Source organism: Somniosus microcephalus, chromosome 33 (genome assembly GCF_052327205.1).
Source record: "Somniosus microcephalus isolate GS21.2 chromosome 33, FLI_Smic_1.0, whole genome shotgun sequence".
Classification (NCBI taxonomy): Eukaryota; Metazoa; Chordata; class Chondrichthyes; order Squaliformes; family Somniosidae; genus Somniosus; species Somniosus microcephalus.
This window is the reverse complement of record NC_141019.1, coordinates 29,876,559-29,890,739: the sequence shown is the minus strand read 5'-3', so window position 1 is coordinate 29,890,739 and position 14,181 is coordinate 29,876,559. Positions and strand designations below refer to the sequence as shown.

The 14,181-nt window shown below is 46.3% G+C and overlaps 1 protein-coding gene across 1 annotated transcript in view; it reads right to left on the bottom strand.

The window, feature by feature from the left end:
- The window catches only part of esyt1a (extended synaptotagmin-like protein 1a), a 145,228-nt gene that overhangs the window by 34,762 nt on the left and 96,285 nt on the right, over positions 1–14,181 (bottom strand). Inside the window, exons 10-12 of the mRNA XM_085972867.1 lie at positions 6,791–6,873; positions 5,732–5,780; positions 3,483–3,572 (exon numbers count right to left, since the gene is read on the bottom strand). Of these exons, the coding sequence (XP_085828993.1) occupies positions 3,483–3,572; positions 5,732–5,780; positions 6,791–6,873 (222 nt within the window). The remainder of the gene's footprint in view (positions 1–3,482; positions 3,573–5,731; positions 5,781–6,790; positions 6,874–14,181) is intronic.

Below are 14,181 nucleotides of genomic sequence, written 5' to 3'. Positions count from 1 at the left end.
CTATAGAGAGCATCCTGACGAACTGTATCACAGTATGGTATGGCAGCTGTAGCTACTATGACCAGAAAGCCCTGCAGCGGGTAGTCAAAACTGCCCAACGCATTACCGGCACCCGGCTACCGACCATAGAGCACATATACCAGAAACGCTGTCTACGGAGGTCACGGTCCATCATCAAAGACCCTACCCACCCCAGCCACAGTCTGTTCGCCCTCCTGCCATCTGGGAGACGCTACAGATGCATTCGCACCCGTACGACCAGATTTAGGAACAGCTTCTTTCCCAGGGCTGTCATCCTACTGAACTCCACAAATAAACTCTAAAGCCTGCACATCTGCCAATGCACTTTATTATGGTTATGTTTATGTTAACGTATTACAAGCCAAATGAATGTTGAATGTTTAAATGTCTTAATCCAAATGTACACTCTCGGGAGCCGCAAGCCTACATTTCGTTGTACTGCACTTGTGCACTAACAATGACAATAAAAGTTGATTTGATTTGATTTGATGATGGGGGATTCCCTTCTCCCATTGGCTCGCCTGGCCCACTTGATCCCAGGGACGCTTGTGAACCGCCTGCGCCCCGGGATACCTGGGCCCTGAGCATTTCGTCGTGGAGAGGCCCAGGATCGGAAATGGCCGGACCGCGGGAGCCCTCAGGTAGGGACGTAGATTTTTTCCCCAATCGGAGGCATCCGCACGCAGGAAGCCTCCTGTCGAAAATTACGGGCCCATGTCATACAAGAGGTAGGTTCCAAGTAACAGAAGTCATGGTCAATGTGGTCTCTTGGACTAGTTTCAATCACCCAAGGGAGTCAGAGAGGAATTTTCCAGATTTTTTTCCCCCTAATTGGTCTTGGGTTTTTATTTATTTTTTCATCTCTCCCAGGAGGTTACAGGGACCCGATGGGTAGGGAATGTCTTAAACATGAAGCATAAGGTATCACAACTGTAAGGGACAGACTAGATGGACCAGCTGCTCTTTTCCTGTCTGGCATTTTTCGTATGTTGTGATCATGGGAGGGTAGCCTCCTCCCCAGCCCTCCGCTGGTGCCGGTCTCCAGCTGGAGCTCAGAGGTGTTCAATTGTGGCCTCACAATGATTTGCCCTTTAATTTGCTCCCCTCCACCCTCACCAGGGAGTTGTTAAGTGGATTGGAAACTCATACAACCACTGGAACACCAGTACATCACTTTATATATCACGTTCCGGTAGTCAAATGTGTATTTCTTGTGTATGAAGTGCAGTACAATGTATTCAAGTAGGGTTAGTGGGTGCTGGATAACTGGACCACAGTGTCCCCATTTTAAAGTCATACATTCTGTCCTTTTATATTTCCATTATAAATTCTTATATCCACATTTATAATGGAAACTACCTGACATACACTGAGCTCTTCCTTCCCTTATAACCAGCAAGATAATCTCTTTCCCTATATCCAACCCCATATCTTCTTCACAAAAACCTCCTATTTCCACCTCCATTACATCACCTGTCTCCGCCCTTGCCTCAGCCCATCTGCTGGTGAAACCCTCATCCATGCCTTTGTTATCTCCAGACCCTACTATTCCAACGCACTCCTGGCCAGTCTCCCATCATCTACCCTCTGTAAACTTGAGCTCATCCAAAACTCGACTGCCCGTATCCTAACTCGCACAAAGTCCCATCCATCATCCCCCCCCTGTGCTCGTTCTGGAATTCCCTCCCTAAACCTCTCCGCCTCTCCACCTCCTTTAAATGCTCCTTAAAACCTACCTCTTTGACCAAGCTTTTAGTCACCTGTCCCAATATCTTCTTTCACTCGGTGTCTGATTACACTGCTGTGAAGCATCTTGGGACGTTTTACTATGTTAAACATAGAAGATAGGAGCAGGAGTAGGCCATTCGGCCCTTCGAGCCTGCTCCGCCATTCAACGAGATCATGGCTGATCATCCAAACCCTAGCACCCGGTCCCTACACCGACAGCCATCCCACCCAAGCCCTATCCCCGTAACCCCACGTATTTAATCCCCCCTAACACTAAGGGCCAATTTTTTATCATGGCCAATCAACCTAACCCGCACATCTTTGGACTGTGGGAGGAAACCGGAGCACCCGGAGAAAACCCACGCAAACACGGGGAGAATGTGCAAACTCCACACAGTCACCTGAGGCCGGATTTGAACCCGGGTCCCTGGCGCTGTGAGGCAACAGTGCTAACCACTATGCTGTATAAATGCAAGTTATTCTTATACCATCCCATGAATCATGTAACATTCTTCTGGAGTAGGGCATCTTAGTCATCTCGGCTCTTTTTAACTGTCGATTGCAGTGTGCAATGCCTTCACCATCAGAGCCAGGGTACCTTAAGCAATGGAAGAGAGGAGATTGGGGGAAGAAAGGGCAGCAGATGGCAATGGATGACCACGGATAGAGTTGAAGAGAACAGCAGCTCAGGAAGGAGCTTCCAGCCCAGGAGCCATCTTGGATTTCACTATTGCATTGCCACCACAGTATATATTTAGAAAAATGACTAATGATTGTGAGTCAGCAAAGAAGCTGTATTTATCTCAGGACTCAGACGATATTTAAAACGACTCCAGTTTTAGCTCTCTCTGATGGTTCAGTTGGTAAAGGTAGTGTGTAACTGAGCCCTACAGACCAGAGGTCCCAGATTCAACCCTGGTCAATGCTGAGTTAGCTAATCTCAGTATGTGCAGTGGTAAGAGGTGCTACAATTGGCCCAAGCCTTCCAGGACTAGGAAGCAAAAAAATCAGCCAGGGTTCCTGCTCTCCTGATCACTATCCAGAGACCCCTGCTGGACAGTGCATGCGTGGAGGTCAGGCAAGGACAGGCCTGCACTTGGCTTTGACGCCCACTACAGTGGAATAGCCTGATGACATTCACATGAAGAATGGACACTTGGGCGAGATACCAGAGCCTTCAGGAAAGGAGGAGAAAAAGGCTGATGATGAGATTATTTTTTAAAAAACACCCCAGCTTCATCCATGTGGTTTAGGACATCATTGAAGCATAAGAGCAAATTACAGGGCTTATTCACTCTCACCATCCACAATTCTATATAAAATATTGGAGAGCATCAATCCCCTGCCAGTTACAATCAATCAATGGTTAACTGGTGATATTCCAGTTATAAACTCACAGTATATTAATACTGTTTAATAAACATAAGAGCTATGAAGGTGATGTTGAGCCAACTATTGTCTCAAAGGCAAGGCAATGCTGAGTCACATGATCATCTCGAGGGTGATGCTAGTCATGCTATCAGTCTATTCTTGATAAATTCAAAGTTATTTTTGACCTAAAAATGTATTTATCCAATAATTTGAATTAAGAGTAGACTGTATTTCGAATACGATACGGAGTCATGTACCGTCTCAAAGGTGATGGTCAGTCATTGGACTGTCCGTCAATCAAACTGTGATTTCAAAGGTGAGTCACTAACATCTCAAAGGTGAGCTCTAATTTTTGGGATTACCTGTTCCAGTTTTGCTGGGTCAGAGTACAGGGACAGCCACTCCAGTTTCAAATGAACCTTTCCTCTCTCCACGTCCTTCAGAGTGAACCACTACATAAGAGAACAGACAGAGGGTTAGAGTCAGGCACAGAGCAAACATCACGGCTTTGGAAAGGATACAGAAGAGATTTACTAGAATGATTCCAGGGCTGAGGGACTTCAGTTACATGGAGAGACGAGAGAAGCTGGGTTGTTCTCCTTGGAGCAGAGAAGGCTAAGAGGAGATTTGATAGAGGTGTTTAAAATCATGATGGGTTTAGATAGAGTAAATAAAGAGAAACTTTCCAATAGCTGAAGGGTCGATAACAGAGGACACAGATTTAAGGTGATTGGGAAGAGAACCAGAGGCGACATGAGGAAAAAAAATTTTACACAGCGAGTGGTTAGGATTTGGAATTCACTGCCTGATTGAATCTGTTTCCACCATCCTATCGTGGCTTTCAAAAGGGAATTGGATAAATACTTAAAGGAGAAAAAATTGCAGGGATATGGGGAAAGAGCGGGGAGTGGGACTAACTGGATTGCTCTTCGATAGAGCTGGCGCAGACTCGACGGGCCGAATGGCCTCATTCTGTGCTGCACTATTCTATGATTCAATGATCACAAGACAGGCCAGAGCTGAATATTATAAAGTGAGGTACAACAAAAATAGTTCACGCATACCAGGTCTGAATAAAACCACACCAAAAAAAAGGAACTTTGGTAAATGAATCCGGCCAGGAATTTCCTCAGAGCTGCTCCCGTTCCACCACCATAACTTTGTTGAAAGTGTGGCGTAAACGGGTTCCTGCTGTACTTCGGGGGAAGGTATGGCGACTGTCATAAATCTCATCATCGAGAAACTACCTATGAAATAACACTGGATGGCCAGCTGGTGGCGCCGTCCAAGGAGTATAAATACTCTGGCGTTGGCCCCAGCTTGCCAGGGACATTTTGTGAGACAAGGAACTAGTGAAGTACAACTAGACCTCCATGTTCTGAAACAAGTTGATTAAAGCCTTGCTTTATACTCAAACCAAGTGCGTAGTCAGTTTAATTACATCAGCGGCAGAGCAAGAATTACATACAATGTACAGCACAGAAACAGACCATTCGGCCCAACTGGTCTGTGCCGGTGTTTGTGCTCCACACGAGTCTCCTCCCATCTTACTTCATCTAACCCCATCAGCATATCCTTCTAAACTCCCAGGAAATTCCCGGCCTAAGTATTCTTCCAAGGGCTGAAGCACATTAGTGGGGCAGAGTGGAGGGAGCTTTACTCTGCATCTAACTGTCCTATACCTGATCTGGGAGTGCTTAATGCCGACACTGGGTGCCTGAAATGAGAAAACACTGCATTCCCCTGCAGTAACATCTCGCACCCTGATCAGCGCAAAACTCACGGAAAGATGATGCCTGGTAATGTACAGCCATCAGTGACAGCCGATGTTTTTGGAAATTAAAAGATGACTTGTCTTCACAAAACAAGTTTGCCAAACCTTTTTTAAAATTTTGTTTGCAAGCCCAAAACACAATGATGCAAATTACGTGTGTGTGACATAATCATAACACAAATGATGCACAGGTCTTCCAGCTCTCCTCCCTCCACAAACAGGGTAAGAGTAGAAATAACGGAGTGATGTTAGCATACGAATGCTTGATGCATTCAGATCAAATTCATTTTAATGGAGGCGTTAACCTGTTTAAAATAAATAGGTTAAGACCTCCTTTAACATAGCAGAGCGAGGAATGTGGTACAGGAAACTCTTGATTTACCGGCACCCAAACAACCGGAAATCTCGGTTAACCGGCAAAATTCAGGAGTAGGTTCAGTTAAGTTTTTCTTCATATTAGTGGCCGTTTATTGATTCTTGGCTGTGTAATCGGGGGTTCCTGCACTTGTTGCTAAGCAACAGGGACGCTTGGTCTGTGGCCGGGCTTCTTGCACCTGTTGCTAAGCAACAGGGAAGCCTGGATTTGTTGCTGTGTACGGAGCTCTCGTACCTTTTAACAATAACTCTCTAATCCGGACTTTTTGATAAACCGGCACCACGCCGGTCCCGGATAAAAAGAGTTTCCTGTACAAGCTCGTTAAACATTCATACGACATCACCAAAAGTAACTTCTACCCTTTAGTTTTACCAAATAATTTTCATGAAGAATGAAGACAGTGCCCCTTTAATTTTTTTTCCCTGGCCAGTAGTTATCTCGGCATCTTCACAACCCCTTACCTCATCCACTATTTGATTTTTCATCACTTCCCCAAGGTCCAGCTGCATTCTGAAAGCAAAAGAAATATTGAGATCGCGTTCTCACTCCCATTGCAAGCACGTTTACATCAGTGGAAGAAACAATCGAGGCCACACAAGGCATCGAGAAAGAGCAAGAATAAAACACCAGGGGACAGCAGGAGTCAGCCATAAAGTGTGTGGTAAATTTGGGAGGGGGGGGGGAAGAAGGTATATTTACTATTTTCAACAGGTGTCCTGTGCAGCCCAGCTGAGTTACTGTAACAGAAAACCTCTTTATAATTTTACTGTTAGAATGTTCATCTGTTTATAATATTTTATTAAATCTGATTTGATTTAAATAAAAAGTAGCTGTATTTAATATCCAAATCAAATCTTTTCGGGACGGCTCATTGTAACTCTTTGATATACCACAACCCGATATAACCCATGGAGCCAGTTTTCCCGATATGGAGCTAGCGCAGCCCTGGGTGTTGCAGCAACATTTTGAGCTACAGTAGCACAGGACATGAACTTTGCCTCAGGTATCCGCGCCTTGTGATATTTTATCAATTTCCCCATCAAATTTGATTTTAAAATTATTAGCATTTCTTCCATGGCAATGCTCACGATACGGATGATGTGCTGTTTTAGAAGGAAAATTATACAATGCAACGCACAATGGGGTACATTTTGGTTTGGTTTTACATTGCCTGGGCGGTGATCTGTCGGAGCTGCCCATTATATAACATGCCTGATTTTTATTCCATTCATTTCATGATAATGAAGCAGATATGTTGTTTAGGATTGGGGTGCTGGGTCAGTAGTTGTAGGGATAGTGAACAGTTTGAGGAGAGTCGTGAGTAATTGGGAAGGAAAGTAATGAGGATTGGGGGGGGGGGGGTAGTTGGAGTCAAGATATCAATGTAAAGACAAGCAGATACGCTCATACAGTCCTACACACGTGTACACAGACCTGCACACGGACACACACACACACATATACACTCACAAAGCACACACATTGACACGTATGTGTACACAGATACACAGCGCTCTCACCTGCCCAGGAAGTCATCCTGATCTGGGTCTTTATCAAACATCTCAATTTCCAACAGCTGACCAGGAACTTCGTGGACAATCACCTGTGGAGTGTAGAAAGCCACAGGTCAGAAAGAGAGCACACACGATACACCACTACTCAAACCTATCCTTTGCTGTAACTTCCAACAGCTTATTATATGGATTGTCCATCTCTCAGAAGTTGCATTTTATTCTCAGTTTTTTGTTCCAAGATTGTAGTTCAGCTCAGTAAAACACTGCCTGACAAATAACTTTCAAAAGATAAATTCCAGCTGTTTGACAGCTTGACAATCTATGGGTGATTCTCCCCACTCGATAGTCATAACACTTCACTAAAATTAACAAATGCAGACAAATACATCCATTTAAGTCTAAAGCTGAACATATTTTTACCATATCGAAACTCAAAAAGTTAGTATGCAGGTGCAGCAAGTGATTAAGAAGGCCAATGGAATGTTGGCTTTTATTGCTAGGGGGTTGGAATATAAAAACAGGGAGGTATTGCTGCAGTTGTACAAGGTATTGGTGAGGCCGCACCTGGAATACTGCATACAGTTTTGGTGTCCATACTTAAGAAAAGACATACTTGCTCTCGAGTCAGTACAAAGAAGGTTCACTCGGTTAATCCCGGGGATGAGGGGGTGGTCATATGAGGAGAGGTTGAGTAGATTGGGACTCTACTCATTGGAGTTCAGAAGAATGAGAGGCGATCTTATTGAAACATATAAGATTGTGAAGGGGCTTGATCGGGCGGATGCGGTGAGGATGTTCCCAATGATGGGTGAAACTAGAACTAGGGGGCATAATCTTAAAATAAGGGGCTGCTCATTCAAAACTGAGATGAGGAGAAACTTCTTCACTCAGAGGGTGGTAGGTTTGTGGAATTTGCTGCCCCAGAAAGCTGCGGAAGCTACATCATTAAATAAATTTAAAACAGAAATAGATAGTTTCCTAGAAGTAAAGGGAATTAAGGGTTACGGGGAGTGGGCAGGAAATTGGACATGAGTCTGGGTTCGGAATGGTCATGGCCCTGTGGGTAGTGGAGTGGGCCCAGGGGCCGTGTAGCCTTGTTCTGCTCCTACTGTGTTCTAATTCTGTTAGATTTCAGGAGATGGTTTTATTCCTGTTCCTGGCTGGGGTGGAGATCGCCTTTACAGAAGGTAAGTACTGTAGAAAATATAGGGACAGAGTGATTTCCTGGAAGAATTTCGATCGCCTAGATGGGTCGGAGAGGAATTTCCCAGATTTTTTTCTCCCAAATTGGCCATTGGGTCTTTATCTGGTTTTTCGCCTCTCCCGGGAGATCACATGGGTTCGGGTGGATGCAGAGTGATAGAAGATTTGAGGTTAGGATCAGATCAGCCATGATCTTATTGAATGGTGGAGCAGGCTCGAGGGGCCGATTGGCCTACTCCTGCTCCTATTTCTTATGTTCTTATATTGCTTTCTAGCACTAGATGTCAGCAATGTGCTCACTGAAGCAAGATTTGGTGCCAGTGATAGAGGACGTGCAGGTTTGGTTAACTTAGAAGATGATTGTGGATATTGTTGATTTAAAGAATACCACTGCAGGAGGGAAGGAAAAACTGTCCACAGTATCCAAACATCCATATGCTCTCTCCCATCCCCTGTCTATGGAGGGTGTATAATGTCAATGGGTGGGTCGGGTGTAGTGTATGTGCCTTTAAGTCAGAACTACTTTTACAGCTCCTGTATACTGTAGTACCGGCAGTGACCACACCGGTATATAAGCTTTGCGCATGCCTCTGTACCCCCAGTCTAGAGACTACCCTCCTCCAGTAAAGACCTGTTTATTGTTAATGTACAGCATCCGTGTGATTATTTAATAATAGCATATCCACTGAACCACGGATCCAACAGTGGCGACGAGTGTCGATTCGAATCTACACGCAACATAAAAAAAAAAAAAAAAATAGTCGAGGCCAGGAACACGGGCATCGACCACGAGCAACCGCCCAGCAGTCAGGCAGAAATTGAACTTCACGGGAGGCTCTGGAGAGCCGGGCTTGGTTCCCCAGCCACGACGAGCAGTAAGAGACCGACGACAGGTCCAGCGCAGACCCTTCCCGAGCAGCGGCGGCTGGAGCCGACCGACGGCGGAGAGAAAGCCGAGCAGCGTCGACGGGGTAAGACAGAGGGTGAAGAGCGCAGGGCGCAGCCGGGGGTTGAATACCGAGCAGCGTCGAGAAAAAGAAAACAAACCGGAGAGAGGGTAAAGAAACAGCCGGGTTCTAGACTGAGCGGCGTCGAAAAATATAAAAAGAAGAACGCGCAGAGCACAGCCAGGGCTCACGGGCTGAACAGGGTCCACGGGGCGAAGAAAGGGGAGACGCCATTGAGCCGCGGAGAAGAAGGAAGAGCGCGGGAGGCGCCATTTTTAGAAGCCGCAGCGGAGAAGAAGGGCGAGCGCGGGAAGGAAGGAAAGCGCGGGAGACGCCATTTTGTGCCAGCGGAGAAGGGGAAGCGCGGGAGGTGCCATTTATGACAGTTAACTCACACCCAAGGATGCCGAAGAGTGGCAGTATCTCTACGTTCGACAATGAAGTCGAAGATTGGGCGACATATGTGGAACGTATTGAGGTGTACTGCAGGGCGAATGAAGTGCCCGATGCTAATAAAGCACTGGTTCTGTTAAATTCCATGGGTGCAAAAACTTATGGGTTACTGCGAAATCTAATAACCCCAGAGAAGCCGGTAAACAAGAATTTTGAAAGCATAGTAGAAATCCTACAGGACCACTTAAACCCCACACCGCTGCTGATAGCAGAACGATTTAAGTTCCATAAAAGGAACCAACACAAAGACGAAAGCAATGCTGAGTACCTAACGGAACTGCGCAAGCTATCGAAACACTGCCAGTTTGGAGCGGGACTAGCAGATACGTTAAGGGACAAGTTTGTGTGTGGGCTACAAAGTGAAGGAACCCAGAAACGGCTTCTATCAGAAAAGGACCTTACGCTGGACAAAGCTTTCAGTATGGCAGTATCACACGAAGCAGCCGCAAGGGGCGCTGCAGAGATACAACGGAGACCGCAAGAATATGGCACCTATGGAACAGGGAAGTGCTATCGCTGCGGCAGAACAACACATGACCAGAAAGATTGTTGGTTCAAGGACCAAGTGTGCAGACAGTGTGGGAAAGCAGGACACATAGCAAGAGTCTGCAGGTCTGGGAAGAAAACCAACAGTAAGAAATCTCCACAGGAGAAGTACAAAAAGGTACACCAGGTGATGGACAGTGGTTCAGACGAACAGAAAAGTGACACAGACTCCGGAAGCAAGGCGCTGGGTTGTCTGAAACTACATAAGGTAACAGAAATGGAGGATCACCAGACTATCTGGGTTACACTCAAGATAGACGGAGTCCAAGTGAAAATGGAATTGGACACAGGGTCAGCTCTAACAGTCATAAATCAAAGAGACTACAAACGGCTATTTTCACACATACCCTTGAAAGCTACAGAGATTGTCTTGAAGACGTATACGGGGCAAAAAGTCTACCCCAAAGGAAAAATAAGGGTGAAAGTGACATATAAAGGCCAGGAAATACCTAAAATGGATATATATGTATTGCCAAATGGAGGACCACCACTGCTAGGACGTGAATGGATCCGGAAGATACAATTAGATTGGCATTCCATACAGGCACTGAAGGTTGAGGCCAAAAAGGATGACGACGTCACACCTGGACGACTGTCAAAAATGCTAACTGATGCAAAAGAAGTGTTCCAGGAGGGACTAGGAACACTAAAAGGAATAACAGCAACGATTAAAATAAAGGAAAATGCAAGCCCAAAGTTTCTGACGGCCAGACCAGTGCCTTATGCGATCAGACCAGCTGTTGAAGCAGAGCTGGAAGGCTTGGAACGTTCAGGAGTACTGTCCAAAGTGGACTGGAGCGAGTGGGCTACACCCATCGTTCCTGTAATGAAGAGGTCGTTGAGTAATACGCCTGGGGAACCAAAGAAGGTCCGCATCTGTGGGGATTTTAAGGTGACAGTGAACCCAGTCCTTCACACGGTGCAATATCCGCTTCCACGAATTGAGGATATTTTCGCCTCGCTATCTGGAGGTAAACGCTTCACCAAAATTGATCTAGCCCAGGCGTACTTGCAAATGGAGGTAGAAGAAGCTTCGAAACATTACCTTACGATCAACACCCATAAAGGTCTCTATCAATACAACCGGCTGGTGTTTGGAGTAGCCTCGGCTCCGGCTATCTGGCAAAGGGCGATGGATCAGGTCCTGCAAGGGATTCCAGGGACCCAGTGTTATTTGGACGATATCTTGGGCACGGGCGAAAATGACGGTGATCACCTCGCCAACTTGGAGAAGGTGCTCACCAGATTAAAGGAGTATGGGCTACGAGCTAATCGCCACAAGTGCGAGTTTTTCCAGAAACAGATCTCGTATTGTGGCCACGTCATCGATGAAGAGGGGTTACATAAGTCCCCTGACAAGATTGAGGCAGTAGTCAAGGCTCCAGCACCGGAAAATGTGTCACAACTGAGGTTGTTCCTCGGGCTGGTAAACTACTACCACAAGTTCTTACCAAATTTGTCTACGGTATTACACCTGCTGAACACCCTACTGCAAACAGGGGTACCATGGAAGTGGGATGACGAACGTAGACGAGCTTTCCAGAAGTGTAAAGAATTGATCACATCAAAAGAGGTGTTGGCCCATTTCAACCCAGCACTACCAATTCGTTTGGCATGTGATGCATCACCCTACGGTATTGGAGCGGTGCTGTCGCACAAATTCCCAGACGGGTTGGAGAGGCCAGTAGCCTTTGCGTCTCGGTCACTAACCTCAGCCGAGCGCAACTACGCCCAGATTGACAGGGAGGCCCTCAGCCTAGTATGGGGAGTAAAAAAATTCAACCACTATCTGCATGGGCAGAAGTTCACCTTGCTGACTGACCACCAACCACTTGTCTCCATCTTTAATCCTAAGAAGGGCGTTCCAGTGATGACTGCACAGCGGTTACAAAGATGGTCCCTGTTTCTAGGGGCGAATCAATATGAAATAGAATATAAAGGCACGAAACAGCATGGGAACGCTGATGGGCTATCGCGCCTGCCACTGCCTACTGTGGAGGAAGCACCAGCAGTGGACCCTATCGAGATATTTTATTCGTCGATAATTGAACGATTGCCAGTAACAAACGCGGATATAGAGGTGACCCGCAATGATCCGACGCTGTCGCGGGTATATGAATTGACGGTGAGGGGATGGCCAACACATGGCGACTCACTGTTGCCAGCATTCTCATCCAGAAGAGAACAGCTGTCAGTATGCCAGGGAACAGTGATGTGTGGATCCAGAGTGGTGATTCCACCCAAGTTAAGGGAGAGAGTGCTAAATGAGCTACATGAAGGTCATCTGGGGGGAGTGAAAATGAAAAGCCTTGCTAGGGCTTGTGTGGTGGCCAGGAATCGATCAACAAATTGAAGACCTAACTAAGAGCTGCTTAGGATGCCAGAAGGTCCAAAATGCACCACCACATGCCCCTCTACACCCATGGGAGTGGCCCTCCTCTCCATGGCAACGGGTGCATATTGATTTCGCTGGTCCATTCATGGATGCTCATTCAAAGTGGCCTGAGGTGATAAAAATGTCTTCAACCACTACAGAGAAAACGATTGCAGTCCTACAGACCATATTTGCCAGAAACGGTTTGCCAGAGCAGATTTGCTCTGATAATGGACCACAGTTTGTGTCCGACGAGTACCAAAAATTTATGAAAAGGAATGGGGTAAGGCATTACACGTCCGCCCCGTATCATCCAGCCACAAATGGATTGGCTGAGAGGTTCGTACAAACCTTTAAGAAGGCGATAAAGGCCATGTGCGACGATGAAATTCCACTACAGCATAAGATGGACAATTTCTTATTAGCCTACCGAAACGCGACACATGCAGTTACCAACCAGACCCCGGCCATGATGTTCTTTAACCGAAGGTTGAGATCTCGTCTGGACTTGCTCAGACCAAATGTGCGAAGAAATGTTGAGGACAAACAATTCCAGCACATCAATGAGAAGCCGACAAGGAGCTTCAATGTAGGGCAACCAGTCTTGGCCCGTGACTATCGAACAGAGAAATGGCAACCCGGAACAATATGTACAAGGCAGGGGCGATTAATGTACACAGTGGATGTCGGGGAGAACATTGTGAGACGCCACGTCGATCAGATCTTAGCGTCACAGGAACGCGTCAACCCCATGTCTCGAGTACCTGGGGATGAACCCGACATACCGGTAGCATCTACTTCAGACCCAGTAGCAGTGGAACCCGATGAACTACCCGATGAAAAGAGGTCAGAATCGCCTCTGCACCAAGAACAAGAACCTCCGGAAAGGCGCTATCCCGAAAGGGTCAGGAAGCCGCCCCAAGACTGAATCTATAAATGGACTTTTGTTGTTTAATGTACATGTTAAAAATGTTAATTGTTATTTGAATATTAGGGGTATTACACTACAATTCCTCCCCTTTTAGATTAGTATGTGCCTTTAAGTCAGAACTACTTTTACAGCTCCTGTATACTGTAGTACCGGCAGTGACCACACCGGTATATAAGTTTTGCGCATGCCTCTGTACCCCCAGTCTAGAGACTACCCTCCTTCAGTAAAGACCTGTTTATTGTTAATGTACAGCATCCGTGTGATTATTTAATAATAGCATATCCACTGAACCACGGATCCAACATGGGGGAGGTTATTTGGTGATGAATACGAGGGAGATTAGAAGCATGTTTCACATCACCACTCACCTAAATATTAATAAAAAAGCCAAAAAGAATTGGTGCATTACCTCTAAGGTGAGTAAATAGAGGAGTAGATGTGTGTGTAGTGTGTGCAGCCAGTTACTGACAATTGATTGATGGCCCTGACAACATCCCAGCTGTCGTGCTGAAGACTTGTGCTCCAGAACTAGCCGCGCCTCTAGCCAAGCTGTTCCAGTACAGCTACAACACTGGCATCTATCGGACAATTTGGAAAACTGCCCAGGTATGTCCTGTCCACAAAAAGCAGGACTAATCCAATCCGGCCAATTACCGCCCCATCAGTCTACTCTCAATCATCAGCAAAGTGACGGAAGGTGTCATCGACAGTGCTATCAAGCGGCACTTACCAATAACCTGCTCACTGATGCCCAGTTTGGGTTCCGCCAGGACCACTCTGCTCCAGACCTCATTACAGCCTTGGTCCAAACATGGACAAAAAGAGCTGAATTCCAGAGGTGAGGTGAGAGTGACTGCCCTTGACATCAAGGCAGCCTTTAACCAAGTGTGGCATCAAGGAGCCCTAGTGAAACTGAAGTCAATGGGAATCGGGGGGGAAACTC